Source organism: Mustelus asterias, chromosome 1 (genome assembly GCF_964213995.1).
Source record: "Mustelus asterias chromosome 1, sMusAst1.hap1.1, whole genome shotgun sequence".
In the NCBI taxonomy this organism is placed as follows: Eukaryota; Metazoa; Chordata; class Chondrichthyes; order Carcharhiniformes; family Triakidae; genus Mustelus; species Mustelus asterias.
This window is the reverse complement of record NC_135801.1, coordinates 114021848-114037938: the sequence shown is the minus strand read 5'-3', so window position 1 is coordinate 114037938 and position 16091 is coordinate 114021848. Positions and strand designations below refer to the sequence as shown.

The window sequence follows — 16091 nt, the reverse complement described above, 5'->3', positions numbered from 1 at the left end:
TGTGGCCAAAGAGCTGGTGTAGGAGAGAGGACTTTAGATATATAAATCACTGGGATGTCTTCTGGGAAAGGTGGGACCTGAACAAGAAGGATGGGTTGTACCTGAACTGGAGGGGCACAATCCCACCCAGGCCCTATCCCCATAACTCCATGCTTTACCCTAGCTAGTCTCTGACATTAAGGGGCCACCTAATCCACACATCTTTGGACTGTGGGAGGAAACCAGAGACCTGGAGAAAACCCACTCAGACACAGGAAAAATGTGCAAACTCCATACAGTCAGTGACTCCAAGCCGGGAATTGAACCTGGGTCCCTGGCGCTGTGAGGCAGCAGTGCTAGCCACTATGCCACCGTGCCATAGCAACTGGCACTATGCCACTGTCACCCCGAATAAGAAGGGTGAAATCACAATGTTGGCAGTGTACTATAGACCTCCTAACAGCCTGCAAGAGACAGAGGAGCAGTTGTGTGTAGTCAGATACTGAAAAAGTATGAAAAAAGCAGGGTAGTTGTGATGAGTGACTTTAACTTCCCTCATATTGACTGGGAATCCCTTACAGCCAGGGGCTCGGATGGACAGCAATTTGTTACATGTGTCCAGGAGGGCTTTTTGATACAGCATATTGACAATCGAACCAGGGAGGGGGCCATACCAGACTTGGTATTGGGGAATGAGCCAGGCTAAGTGATCGATGTTTCAGTGGGGTGCATTCTGGGCTTAATGACTATAATTCCATAAGATTTCAGGTAGTCATGGATAAGGACAAGAGTGGGTCTCGGGTGAGTGTGCTTAACTGGGCGAGGACCAAGTACATCCAAATTAGACAGGAACTGGGGAATGTGGATTGGGAGTGGCAATTTGAGGGCTAATCCACATCTGGCATGTGGGAGACTTTTAAAGGCCAGCTGATTGAAGTGCAGGACAGGCATGTTGCTGCAAAAATGAAGGAACCATGGATGACGAGGGAAATTGTTAGCTTAGTCAAAAGGAAAAAGGAAGTATATGATAGGTCTAGGCATTTAAAAACTGATGAAGCCCTTGAGGAGTACAGTGAAAACAGAAGGAACGTAAACGTGGAATTAGGAGGACTAAAAGGGGTCATGAAATGTCTTTAGCAAATAGGGTCAAGGAGAATCCCAAGGCTTTTTATGCATATATTAGGAGAAAGAGTAGACCCACTAAAGGACAATGGATGGAAGTTGTGTGTGGGGCCACAGGAAGTGAGTGAAATCCTTTAATCAGTACTTTGTATTGGTATTTACCAAGGAGAAGGACGTGACGGGTGTTGAGGTCAGGGATACGTGTGTGAACACTCTAGAGAATATCAAAGGATATTGAATATCGTAAATTGCGTTAAGGTAGACAAGTCCCCGGGGCCGGATGGGATCTATACCAGGTTACTGCAGGAGGCAAGGAGAGAAATAACTGGGGCCTTAACAGATATCTTCACATCCTCTTTTACCACAGGCAAGGTTCCAGAGGACTGAAGAATAGCCAATGTTGTTCCCTTGTTTAAGAAAGGAAGCAGGGCTAATCCAGCAAATTATAGGCCAGTGAGCCTGACATCAGCGGTGGGGAAGCTTTTGGAGAAGATACTGAGGGACAGGATATATGCACATTTGGAGGAAAATGGACTAGTTAATGACAGGCAGCATGGTTTTGTACAGAGAAGGTCATGTCTCGCCAACTTGCTTGAGTTTTTTGAAGAGGTGACAAAGAAAATTGAGGGAAGGGCTGTGGATGTAGTTTATATGAACTTTAGTAAGGCATTTGACATGGCAGACTGGTACAAAAACTAAAATCACATGGGATTCGGGGTGGGCTGGCTAGATGGAGACAGTACTGGCTTGGCTAAAGAAGAGAGTAGCGGTGGAAAGGTGTTTTTCAGAATGGAGATCTGTAGCTAGTGGTGTTCCGCAAGGATCAGTGCTGGGACCTCTGTTGTTTGAAGTATATATATATAAATGATCTGGAGGAAAATGCGAGTGATCTGATTAGTAAGTTTGCAGATGACACAAAGATTGGCGGAGTTGCTGATAATGTGAGGGATTGTCAGAGGATACAACAGATATAGATGGATTGGAGACAGAATGGCAGATGGAATTTAATCCAGACAAACGGGAGGTGATGCATTTTGGAGGATCAAATTTAGATGTGAAACTGTAAATGGCAGAACCCTTAGGAACATTAACAATTTTGTCTTTTAAAAAGCAATTAGACAGTTACATGGGTAAAATGGGTATAGAGGGATACGGGCCAAACGCGGGCAATTGGGACTAGCTTAGGGGTTTAAAAAAAGGGGCTGCATGGACAAGTTGGGCCGAAGGGCCTGTTTCCATGCTGTAAACCTCTATGACTCTAACCTCAATTAACATACAACCTGGGTGTGCATGTCCACAGTTCCCTATAAGTGGCAACACAGGTGGCCAAGGTGATTTAAGAAAGCCTTTGGCATGCTTGTCTTGATGAGGTGATGCAAGAATTGGGAAATCATGTTGCAGCTATACAAAACCTTAGTTAGGCTGCATTTCGAGTTTGTGTGCAGTTCTGGTCACCACACTATCAGAAGGATGTGGAAGCTTTGGAGAGATTGCAAAGAAAGTTCACCAGGATGTTGGCTATGAGGAGAGGTTGAATAAACTAGGATTGTTTTCACTGGAAAGACGGAGGCTGAGGGGAGACCTGATGGAGGTCTACAAAATTGCGAGGCATAGACAGGATGGATAGCCAAAGGCTTTTTCCAAGGGTGGGAATGTCAATAATAAAGGGGCACAGGCTCAAGGTGAGAGGGGGAAAGTTTAAAGGAGATGTGCGGGGAAGTTTTTCACACAGAGAGTGGTGGGTGCCTAGAAAATGCTGCCAGAGGACTGGTGGAAGCAGGCACATTAGCAACATTTAAGAGGCATCTGGATGGGAACATAAATAGGGAGAGTAGAGGGATATCGACCAAGTAAGGGCAGAAGTTTTTTTTAGTTAGAGCACCATGATCGCCACAGGCTTGGAGGGCCGAAGGGCCTGTTTCTGTGCTGTACTTTTCTTTGTTCTTTTGAAGAAGGCACAAGGGAGTAAGGTTATGGTGAGGACAGGGTGTAAAGTAAGATGCTTAGTATTGTCATCAAGTTTGTAAGTCAGAAGATGGTGTGGGATTTGAGAAGGAGTCTTGGCTATAATAACATCATCCTCAATAGATACAGCCCCACTGCTGGCCACAGCTTTGATAATGACCAGCACTATCTTCTCCATGGAGTTTAAGGCATGTAGGCACGGTACCCCCTATTCATCTGTCCTTTTTCTGTAAAGGAGAGGGCAATATCTGTGAGTGCCTTGCAATATGGATGATGTGACTGTCACGGTTTAATATCTGACTCTTAAAGCTGTGCGATGTGTGTGTGAGGCTTGCAGCAGTGCTTTGTGAGTATGCCAAAGCATATTAATAATTTTGAGCTTTGATTGATAGGGATTGTTGGTAGGTGAGTGATGGAGAGGTGGTACAGTGTAGCATATGGCATTTGAAGATTCATTCATTGACCTTGACCACTTGCATGAGATCACTAAGTTTCTTTTGCCACTGCACCCGGGCCTTGAGGGCTGCTCTCGTGGCATTGAACTTAGCGGCTATCTACTTCTACAGTCTTCTCACCAGTGTCTGCAGAGCTTCCTGGCATCCCAGAACATACAGACCATTTTTCCTTTCTTCCACTTCCCCCATCAAGACCACCAGTGCAGAGTCAAAAAACCTTGGAGCCTGATCACTTCCTGGTCAGCCATTTCTTTGTTGCAGGTGGAATGCTTTCCTGTCCATCACCAAGAGTAGCTAGGTAACATCATGACTGTCCAAGCTGGCCAATTTCTGAAGATAATAGCTGCCAAAGTGAACTTGCAGCAGGTGGTGAGGGAAAAACCTATTTGACTTCACCCTTGTGGATCTATTTGTTACAGATGTAACTGTCCATGGCAGTATTAATAGGGGTGACCACTGCTCAATCAGCCGCGAGATGGAGCCCCATCTTTATAAAGAGGACACCCTCACTTGTGTCATCTGGCGCTACCATGTTAAATGGGACAGATTTGGCAGCTCCACATTTGGCATCCATAAGGTCCTATATCATCTGTAACAAGAGGGATCAGTCTACCGGCCACAGATGCATCTGCCATGACAGCATAGATAGGAGTGAGTTGCAAAGAAAAAGTCCCATGTTTGCACAGAATGAACTCTCTATCGTGTTGTGTGGCACCACCACAATATTGAATAGGATAGATTCAAAACAGATCCAGCAGATCAAAACTGGACATCCATGAGGCACTGTGGGCCATCAACAACAGCAGAATTGTATTTGACACAATCTGTAAACTCATAGCCTAGAATCCCCTTCACTTTACCATTGCTTTCAGCCAAAAGACCAATCCTGGTTCAAGGAGGAGTGCAAGAGCATCACCAGGCTTACCTCAAAATGAGGTGTAAACCTGGTGAAGCTACAAATAGAACTGCTTGCATACAAAACCGTGGAAGCAGCATGTGAAAAACAGAACTAAGTGATCCCACAGTTACTGGATCAGATCAAAGCTCTGTGGTCCTGCCACCAATCACTAATATATTAAGCATCTGACAGGAGGCTCCACAGGTACCCCATCCCCGATGATGGGCTGAGTGGCCTCCTCCTATTTCTTATGATCTTTTAACAATCGACTGTGACAGGAGGACATGATTAGGTAGGTTGTAGGTGGATTTAATATAGAGAAGTGTGACGGAATTTTGACAGAAGGCATGTTCTTAATTAATGTTTAAAAAATGTATACAGACCGGAGGTTCTTGTGCACAATCTTTTAAGGTGGCAAGATATACCGCAGGAGTCATTGGCAAAGCGTATGAAATCTCAGACTTCATAAATAAAGGTATTGGATGGAATCTAGTGAAATGACTGGGAGCAAGAAACATGACGGCATTAATTATATGGGAGGCATAATTTTTGTTTCCTGATGGTAGAATGAAAGTTGGGAAACATGTTGGAGACAGATTAAAGATGGAGCGCGTTTCCTGAGGACAAGTGGCAGGAACCTATTTCAATGCATTAGATTGTTGTGCATACTTATTAAAGCAAATAGTCGCCAGATTAAGTTGTACTTTTGTGATTAAGTTGACAACAAACGTGAACCACTTGCCTTCTGATTCATGACTAATTAAAGGTGGCATGTAGTAGATAAGGTAGTATTCCTGGGTGATTTAGAGTGAGTAGGAGCTGCTTTTCCTGCATGGAGAGCTGTTTTGGATCAGACACCAGTGGGAAACAATGCTTTAGGAAGGATGTGAGGACTCTTGAGTGAGTATGGAGATGATTTACCAGAGTGACTCCAAAGATGGGGGGGATTCTAATTGCAAAGATTGGCTTTAATGGTTTTTGGTGGGATAAGGTAAACTGAATGGGAAGTATCCGGTCTACTTGCTCCTGCCCTTGCTGTTTCACCACATTGAATCAAGCATGTTGGCCATTTAGCAGCCAACCAGCAAGAATACTGGCAGTTGGCATTGTGAAGGGGGACACCACACCCAATTGATGTCCAGCAGGAAAAGGATTAAGCCATGAACTGGAATTCTGTACAGGCCACCAATCTAAAGACCCAATCCGTCACTCACTCTGTTATGCCCGTCTATAAAAACTGAACAAGTTAAAGTTTACTAACTGCTAAACACTGCCACTTTCAGCAGCTGTTTCTGCTGCTATATGTGCCTATGGTCTCCTTTGCAGGCTTTTTCATCTACCCTTATGCTGCCTCCTCATACCTGCCGTAAATCACTTCCAACATGTTTCCTGTGCGACTAGTGAAAAATAGGGTGGGCAGTGAAGAATTGCAGTCAATTAGCTTCTTATCAAGCTCAATAGCTTGTTAGTTTTATTTTAAAAGGGTGGGCATGCTTCCAATTTTAGCACCTGCTTGCCTTATGTATTATCAAAGAGTGGCGGGATGTCACCAAGCTGCAATTCTGTCTACTTTGCGGCCTGCCAGGAATTTAGACAGTTTTTCCATTTGATTTTAATGGTCATCTTTCTATTTTTTATTTGGCATCACTAGCTTTTAAATCATAGAGAGCTGACAAATCACACTATCTGTTCATTTTGTTAATTGTGCTTCCACTGTATTGCATCTGTGCTGTGTATAATCTGATGAAAGTCGTCTTCTTGCTGACTCCATATATGTCTCCTAAAGGATGGCATATATTTATAATGGTTTGACATGACAGCTACTCAATAAGAAAAGGTTCTGCAGCCCATTCTGACTACATCTATAAGGCGGGGGGCTTTATTTATTTTTAAATCTTGCTCTTGTTTCTGGGCATGTAGCCAGTCCATTATTAATTAATGTTAGGATTTACGTATTGATCAGAACGTTTTTCCTTTTTGCTCATTATCAATGAATCCCAATCAAGTGAAATTGTTATCTTTTGTTATTTCATCAATTTGGGCAACTTTCTATAAACTACCTGTGTATGGCCGGGGGGAGGGGAGGCGGATTTGCTTGCTAAACTCCTGAAAAAATTTTCTGCTTCATTTGAAGAACAAAAATTTGCATAAGCAATATAAACTTAATAAAATAGGTTTAACTGGGATTTAGAAAACTAGGTGGAAATTAATTGGGGTGAAAGGAAAATTATTGAATAATTACAAAGTAGAATGATCACATCCCTCATGTTCTCATGGGGATGTATGAGAAATACAAAATGCTGTTGATTCACAAGAGAATCTCCCTGCATTAAGATAAATTGGTACGTTGATTGTATACTAATGGTTCACCCTTGTAGATATTGACATTGACTCAATTGTCTGTAGTTCCTGACTTGGTCTACTTTTTTCTAGCAAAATTAGAACAAGAGAAATTCCATAATCAAATCGAGTAACTGGGCAGTTTTTCTATGATTTTAGATAATGAAGCAAGAATTTCTAGCTGCACTTGTCTAAATGTTGCTTAATTATTATAGTCAATATTTGGGTATGCTTGTGTGATGGCGTAATCTTTTCTTTTTTCCCCCTCTTTTCAGTGGCCCCAATCGTGGACACTACATAACCATTGTGAAAAGCCACGGCTTCTGGCTTTTGTTTGATGACGATATTGTTGAGGTTAGTCTTGTACATATTTATGCTTTAAAATAAAATACGTTTAAACAAACAGAAATGGGGTAGATTTTCATCTGTCTATCGCATGCCAGTGCAGAGTGGAAAATCAGGTGGTGAGGATTGCACACCCAAAATGGATCCATCCTGATTTGTTTTCTTCCCCCTCCCTTTTACATAGGAGGTAAGTCTGCCAGGGGACCTAATTAAGAGCATGCAGTCTCCCTGCTCGTTTTGTTTTTTGATTCACACCCTGTGATACATGGGAAAATTTACCCCAAGGACTGTAGTAATCATAGTTGGACAGTCAGCCATCCCCAGTGCTGTGGCGATTTTGCTCCCAAAATCGCTACAAGAAGACTTGTGGATCAGGACGGGGTGAGAAAGCTGAGTTTGCATACCTGCTATCTTGATTCCTTTCACAGCTGACGTTAGTTCTGAGCTGTTTTGTTACTGGCCTATTCGCAAAATCTAGCTCACTTTCTGGGGATACAGAATTAATTGACAAATTAATTCTGCACATGAACTTTTTTAAGAAATCATTTACGAAACAAAGAACAAAGAACAGTACAGCACAGGAAACAGGCCCTTTGGCCCTCCAAGCCTGTGCCGCTCCTTGGTCCAACTAGACCAATCGTTTGTATCCCTCCATTCCCAGGCTGCTCATGTGACTATCCAGGTAAGTCTTAAACGATGTCAGCGTGCCTGCCTCCACCACCCTACTTGGCAGCGCATTCCAGGCCCCCACCACCCTCTGTGTAAAAAACATCCCTCTGATGTCTGAGTTATACCTCGCCCCTCTCAGCTTGAGCCCGTGACCCCTCGTGATCGTCACCTCCGACCTGGGAAAAAGCTTCCCACTGTTCACCCTATCTATATCCTTCATAATCTTGTATACCTCTATTAGATCTCCCCTCATTCTCCGTCTTTCCAAGGAGAACAACCCCAGTCCACCCAATCTCTCCTCATAGCTAAGACCCTCCATACCAGGCAACATCCTGGTAAACCTTCTCTGCACTCTCTCCAATGCCTCCACGTCCTTCTGGTAGTGCGGCGACCAGAACTGGACGCAGTACTCCAAATGTGGCCTAACCAGCGTTCTATACAGCTGCATCATCAGACTCCAGCTTTTATACTCTATACCCCGTCCTATAAAGGCAAGCATACCATATGCCTTCTTCACCACCTTCCCCACCTGTGTTGCCACCTTCAAGGATTTGTGGACTTGCACACCTCGGTCCCTCTGTGTTTCTATACTCCTGATGACTCTGCCATTTATTGTATAACTCCTCCCTACATTATTTCTTCCAAAATGCATCACTTCGCATTTATACGGATTAATCTCCATCTGCCACCTCTCCGCCCAATTTTCCAGCTTATCTATATCCTGCTGTATTGCCCGACAATGCTCTTCGCTATCCGCAATTCCAGCCATCTTCGTGTCATCCGCAAACTTGCTGATTACACCAGTTACACCTTCTTCCAAATCATTTATATATATCACAAATAGCAGAGGTCCCAGTACAGAGCCCTGCGGAACACCACTGGTCACAGACCTGCAGCCGGAAAAAGACCCTTCGACCACTACCCTCTGTCTCCTATGGCCAAGCCAGTTCTCCACCCATCTAGCCACTTCTCCTTGTATCCCATGAGCCTTAACCTTCTTAACCAACCTGCCATGTGGGACTTTGTCAAATGCCTTACTGAAATCCATATTGACGACATCCACGGCCCTTCCTTCATCAACCGTTTTTGTCACTTCCTCAAAAAACTCCACCAAATTTGTAAGGCACGACCTCCCTCTTACAAAACCATGCTGTCTGTCACTAATGAGATTGTTTCGTTCTAAATGCACATACATCCTGTCTCTAAGAATCCTCTCCAACAACTTCCCCACCACGGACGTCAAGCTCACCGGCCTATAATTTCCTGGGTTATCCCTGCTACCCTTCTTAAACAACGGGACCACATTCGCTATCCTCCAATCCTCAGGGACCTCACCCGTGTCCAAAGAAGCAACAAAGATTTCCGTCAGAGGCCCAGCAATTTCACCTCTCGTCTCCCTGAGCAGTCGAGGATAGATGCCATCAGGCCCTGGGGCTTTGTCAGTTTTAATGTTCCCTAAAAAACCTAACACTTCCTCTCTTGTAATGGAGATTTTCTCTAACGGGTCAACACCTCCCTCCGAGACACTCCCGGTTAACACGCCCCTCTCCTTCGTGAATACCGATGCAAAGTATTCATTTAGGATCTCCCCTATTCCCTTGGGTTCTAAGCATAATTCCCCTCCTTTGTCCCTGAGAGGTCCGATTTTCTCCCTGACAACTCTTTTGTTCCTAACGTATGAATAGAATGCCTTAGGACTCTCCTTAATCCTGCCTGCCAAGAACATCTCGTGACCTCTTTTTGCCCTTCTAACTCCCCGTTTGAGATCTTTCCTACTCTCTCTGTATTCCTCCAGAGCTCCATCTGTTTTCAGTTGCCTGGACTTAACGTACGCCTCCCTTTTCATTTTAATCAGATCCTCAATTTCCCTGGTTATCCACGGCTCTCGAATCCTACCTTTCCTATCTTTCCTTTTTACAGGCACATGCCTATCCTGCAGCCTTATCAATAGTTCCTTAAAAGACTCCCACATGCCAGACGCGGACTTACCCTCGAACATCCTCTCCCAATCAACATCCACCAATTCCTGCCTAATCCGGCTATAGTCAGCCTTCCCCCAATTTAGCACCCTGCCCGTAGGACAGCACTCATCCTTGTCCATTACTATCCTAAAGTTAACAGAGTTGTGGTCACTATTTGCCACATGTTCCCCTACCGAAACTTTGACGACCTGACCGGGCTCATTTCCCAGAACTAGGTCCAGTATAGCCCCCTCTCTAGTCGGGCTATCTACATGCTGTTCCAAAGAACCTTCCAGTACACATTTTACAAATTCGTCCCCGTCCAGACCCCCAGCCCTCAGCACTTTCCAGTCTGTGCCAGGGAAATTAAAGTCCCCCACTACAACAACCCTATGTTTTCTGCACCTATCCAGAATCTCCTGACATATCCTTTCCTCCACTTCCCGTGGGCTGTTGGGTGGTCTGTAGTACACCCCCAGCATAGTGACTGCACCCTTCCTGTTTCTGAGTTCCACCCACAGCGACTCATTTTCATGACCCCGCTAAGTTGTCTACCCTCTGCACCGCGGTAATATGCTCCTTAACTAATATCGCTACTCCCCCACCTTTTTTAGCTCCTCCTCTGTCTCGCCTAAAACACTTATACCCCGGAATATTCAGCTGCCAGTCCTGTTCTTTTAACCAAGTTTCCGTCACCGCAACCACATCCAAATTCCGCATAAGCATTAAGGCCCTAAGTTCGTCTGTTTTACCCGTTACACTCCTCGCATTGAAGCAGATGCACTCCAGACCTCCAGGCCCAGTCAGGTCCTCCTCCTCCAGAGTGCTCCTCTTCTTAGCTAGCTTTGCCCTGGCCCCCAGCTCAACCCCAGCCTCAGTATTTACTGACCTCCTGTTTTGTTCCCCACCCCCCTGCCACACTAGTTTAAATCCTGCCGAAACACTCTAGCAAAACTCCCAGCCAGGATATTTGCTCCCTTCCAGTTAAGTTGCAACCCATCCTTTCTGTACAGTTGCCATCCTGACTTGAAGATTTCCCAGTTATCTATGAATTTAAAACCCTCCCTCTTGCACCAGTCCTTTAGCCACGCGTTCAACTGTAGAATCTCCCTGTTCCGAGCCTCACTTGCACTAGACACCGGGAGCAGTCCAGAGATTGCTACCCTGGAGGCCTTACTTTTTAGCCTAGCACCCAACTCCCTGAATTTCTCTCGTATGACCCCCCTGCTCTTCCTACCTACATCATTTCCACCAATGTGTACAATCACATCAGTTTGACTACCTTCCTTTTTAAATATGCTTCCTACCCTCTCGGAGACATGCAGTACCCCGGCACCAGGGAGGCAGACTACCATCCTGGATTCTCATTCAGTCCCACAGAAGCGCCTGTCCGTGCCTCTAACCATTGCGTCCCCCACAACTATCGCTCTCCTAAACCCCTTCTTTCCCTTCCGGACCCCTGAGCCTGTCTCCGTGGAGGCGATCTGGTCCTCGTGGCTTACCCCTGGAGGGTCATCCCCCTCCACAGAATCCAAAACAATATACCTATTTTGGAGGGGGACAACCACAGGGGATCCCTCCACAGACTGCTCACTCCCTTCCCTTCTCCCATCTGTTGCCCATTCCTTTCTTTTATGGGAGACTGCCACTGGGGTACTTTCTGGCACATGAAATGTGGGTGTCATTGGCCTAATTGCCCCTCAGGAGACATTTAAGAGTCAATCACATTGCCAGAGGCCAAACCAGGTAGACAGCACATTTCCTTCCTAAAGGACATTAGCGAACTGGTTGGGTTTTGTGACAATTGACAATGGTTTCATTAGACTTTTGTTTTCGTTACTGAATTCAAATTCCACCACCTGCCATGGTGGGATTCGAACTAGGCCACCAGAGTGTTTGCATAGGTCCCTGGATTACCAGTCCTGCAATAATACTACTGCACCACTACCTCCCCATGCAATAACAGTAATAACAAGAACAGCTTGCACTTATGTAAATTAGAAAATAAGTATTGCTGAAAGAAGAGACTTTTTGAAGTTTTTCATCATGCACTTCTCAGGACAATTTACAAGAATACCAAATTGTAAAGCGAACAAAAACAAATCATGGGAAGAGAGTGCTGATTGGTTGGCAAATGGACTCTGGTTGAGGCATTGCCATGGAGAATTCACCCAGTTGACTAATAACTGACAGTTTAAAATCAAAGTAGGCAATTTGACTCTGGTCAAGGTATTGCTCTGGAGAATCAATCAAAGAAGGCTGTCACCTGTTTTGTTTAGTTGAAAAAGGCACAATGTTTGTACGTGATCCTTCTGTTGGCAAAGGGCAGGGCCTAGTGTATTAACGTATGCAGTTTCTAGCAAATGTAAGTGAGCCACAATGTGAGCTGATAATCTTAAATTGGTTGTCAATGTAATTCTAGCATGCTCAGGGTTGTTCAGAAAATATTGTTCGAATGTGGAATCATTCTAATGTTGAACATTGTTTTGATTTTTGCAAGCATAGCTAAGAGTAAGCTGAAGCCAAGCGTCAACAGTGAAAGGAGCACATGGCAACCTGGGCACCCCACCCACTTCTCCAACCACCATCTGCTCCACCTGTGACAGAGACTGTAGATTGCACATTGGACTCCTTGGTCATCTTTTTAGTGTGACATCAAGTCATCCTCAACTCCGAGGGATTGTCCAAGAGAGAGCAAGCATGGTTACTTGGGCAAAGTACTGACCTTACCCAACCAACCCATGCTTGCAAAACTCAAAACCGTGTCCAACATTAGATGTAATTCTGCAATTGGAGAGGGTGTCAAGGGCTGCAGGAGCTTTCTGAGATAAGGAAGGCAAGGCCGTTGAAGTATTTAAACCCTAGAGTGACTTTAAATGGGAGACATTTAGGAGCTGGGAACCCATGTAGATCAGCAAGGGCAGGAATGGTGGATGAACTCAGATGAAATTCAGATGGAAGTATAGTAAGTGGTCTTTGGAGAGAATATGGGTTGGAAACTCATCTTGGATTGAATATGATAAAGTCGTGAATGGCTGGGTTCAACCTAAGTTAGTGGCTGGAGTTAGTCTGGAATTGGTAACGAAGACTGAATTTGTGACGAGATTTAAAACAGTGGCTTTGGTTTTCTCAATGTTTAGTTGGAAGAATGAGAAACACATCCAATTCTGGATGTCTGATCAGGAATCCTACAGCACAGTGGAGAATGAGAGCTCAGCATCTTGTTTAACACTTGAACTGGTTAATAATTGTCCCTGTGTATTATAGGATCTCTGAGCTCTCACCACAAACATGATGCTTGCATGATGTTTAGTTTTACAGCCATTCAGTATGGTACATTTTTTGAAATTTTAATTGCATTTCTCATCTTACCAGTTGCTAAGCGTCCAAATTTCTCTCAAATGCATCTCTCTCCTCAGAATATGTTGGTTTCTATCAAATTTGATATCTAAAAACTTCAACATTCTATTTATAATATCTTGAACCAATATTTATTCACTTGAGTGTGATGGGAGCTAGGACTATTCATGGGGAAGTGTGAGCTCTTAGCACTGCTACCCATCTATTAACTATCTTCTTCCTCAGAGCTTTCAAGTGTCAGCTTGGCTCACTGGTAGCTCGTTCACCTTCTGGGTCAGAAGGTTGTGGATTCAGGACCCACTACAGCATATAATCTAGGCTAACACTGCAGTGCAGTACTGAGGGAGTGCTGCATTGTCGGAGTTGTCATCACTCGGGTGAGATGTAAAAGATCCCATGGCTCCTGTTTGAAAAAGAGTAGGGCTATTCTCCAGGCATTCTGGCCAAAACGTATCCGTCAACCAACATCACAAAAACTGATTAACTGGTCATTTGTCGGACTTGCAGTGCACAAATTGACCGCCACATTTGTCTAGATAAAGTCATCAATTTTACTTGAAAATAAATTCATTAATGTTGAACACTCGGGTGGCACCCTACATATGAGTGCTATATGAATGCAGCAATTTACTTTTCTCCGTCCTCTCTTGTCTCCTTCCCACCTCTTGCTTTGAGGGTGTTGATTATCTTGCTGAAGTGCATTTTCCTCAGGTACCTTGCACTATCTCACCTAAGAGTCATCATATTCATTATGAAGGCTATTTGATCACAGGCAGAGGGGGGGACAAAACTGAGCATTCAGCCAAACCTAAATGTGCAACCACATGCACTTGAACCAGGGTTTCTGAGTATGATCAGAGCCCTTTGCTAATAGGTCATTTACAATGCACCTAACTGTTCTCGGCCTTTTGGCTAGGATCAAGTGTAGTATCGGATCTGCACTTGGTTGAGGTCATTAGGTTACGCTGAGGCTTCATATGTTTCATATGAAGCAATTTTTAAAAGCTGCATCTCGGCCTTTTGGCTAAGATGCAAATGAGCTCAAGTCTTGGAGGAGGATCCTCCCCCTTCTCCAATCAGCTTGACTCATGTAGATCAGGCCCAGGACAGGGTGGTTTTGGTCTCCCGTCCTGTCTTGTCAGCCTGGATCTGAAATGTCTCAACTTGTTGAGACTCTGAATTGGATTTGATTTGATTGAATTGGAAAAGTATTTTAAAAAACTATTCTCGGCCTTTTGGCTAAGATCAAGTGTAGTATGGATAGGATGCTGTGCTTGGTTGAGGCCATTAGGTTGCATTTAAGCTTCATGTTCATATGAAGCAATTTTTAAAAGCGGCATCTCGGGCAACTGGGCAACTGATGGTTTGTCATAATATTGTGAAAATTTTGGCTAAGATGCAAATGAGATCAAGTCTTGGAGGAGGAAACTTCCCCCTCCCCCAATCAGCTTGGCTCATGTAGATCAGGCCCAAGACAGGAGTGGAGGCCCTGTCTTGTCAGCTTGGATCGGAAATGTCTCAACTGGTTGAGACTCTGAATTGGACTTGATTGAATTGGAATAAAAATACAAAAAAAAACTGTTCTTGGCCTTTTGGCTAAGATCAAGTGTGGTCTGCTGATGTGGGACTTGGTAGTGGCCATTGGGTTGCGTTTAAGCTTCATTTTCATATGAAGCAATTTTTAAAAGCAGCATCTCGGCCTTTTGGCTAAGATGCAAATGAGATCAAGCCTTGGGGGCGGAGATGTCTGCCTACTCAAATCAGCTTGGCTCATGTAGATCAGGCCCAAGACAGGGTAAAGGGTCGCATACCCTGTCTTGTCAGCTTGGATCGGAAATGTCTCAACTTGTTGAGACTCTGAATTGGACTTGATTTGATTGAATTGGAAAAGTATAAAAAAAAATCTGTTCTCGGCCTTTTGGCTAAGATCAAGTGTAGTATGGACAGGCTGCACTTGGTTGACGTCATTAGGTTACGATTAAGCTTTATTTGAAGCAATTTTTAAAAGCGGCATCTCAGCCTTTTGGCTAAAATGCAAATGAGATCAAGCCTTAGAGAAGGTGCAGTGCCTACTCCAATCAGCTTGGATCATGTAGATCAAGCCCAAGACAGGAAGTGGTGAGCCTGTCTTGTCAGCTTGGACCTGGAATGTCTCACTTGTTGAGACTTTGAATTGGACTTTGATTGGATTGACTTGGATATAAACAAAAAAAAACTGTATAACCTGGCAGGGGAGAGTCAATATAAAAGCAAAATACTGTGGATGCTGAAATCTGAAACAAAAACAGAAAATGCTGGAAATTCAGCAGGTCAGACAGCATCTGTGGGGAGAGAAGAGCACCAACAATTTGAGTCTAAACCTTCCCAGCTCTGACGAAGGCTCATCTAGACTTGAAACGTTGGCTCTATTCTCCCCACAGATTCTGTCAGACCTGCTGAGATTTTTCAGCATTTTCTCTGTGTGTGAGGGGAGAGTCAATGATTAGGTTGATCTCTCAGGCTAGGGTAGAGTAAAGGATCAGGGTAGCCAATGAGGTTAAACTGAGGCATTGCTTGATGCAATTTTTCCAAGCCATCTCGGCCTTTTGGCCAAGATGAGTGTCAGATCAAGTTCAAGATGGGGTGCAATGCCTCTTGTCAGCTTGGATCTTGTTTGTCACTCTCATGGAGACCATGAATTGGATTCAATTTGAATTTGATTTTTTGGATGGAATAAAACATTTTTTAAAGTGTATGACAAATGATTTCTAGGTGAGGACACCCAGAAACCTTATTAAGGTTATTAAGAGACCCCTATTGGAGTACATGTGGCTACATATTGCATGAGAACGTGACCAAGATTACCTAATTCTAAGTGGGACTGGGTTTATCTGTACAGCTCCACTACTTACTAACCCTTTCAGTTAAACAGCATTTTCATGTCAGTCTGTGAGGTGCCTTGCAAATATTTCTTGAAAGTTGAAGTGAGCAGTAATCACCTTCTTGTCCTTCTCCACC

At 44.2% G+C, this 16091-nt stretch overlaps 1 protein-coding gene, 1 non-coding gene and 1 pseudogene across 8 annotated transcripts in view; all 3 read left to right on the top strand.

Moving 5' to 3' along the window:
• usp46 (ubiquitin specific peptidase 46) overlaps positions 1-16091 on the top strand; it is a 67474-nt gene that overhangs the window by 44046 nt on the left and 7337 nt on the right. For all 7 annotated transcript variants that reach the window (XM_078217198.1, XM_078217200.1, XM_078217202.1 and 4 more), the window contains one exon: positions 7035-7113. In XM_078217198.1, the coding sequence (XP_078073324.1) occupies positions 7035-7113 (79 nt within the window). The remainder of the gene's footprint in view (positions 1-7034; positions 7114-16091) is intronic.
• Positions 13987-14145, top strand: LOC144501589 (U2 spliceosomal RNA; annotated as a pseudogene).
• Positions 14997-15195, top strand: LOC144501544 (U2 spliceosomal RNA). The gene has a single exon (XR_013499134.1). It is a non-coding gene; the product is annotated as a U2 spliceosomal RNA (small nuclear RNA).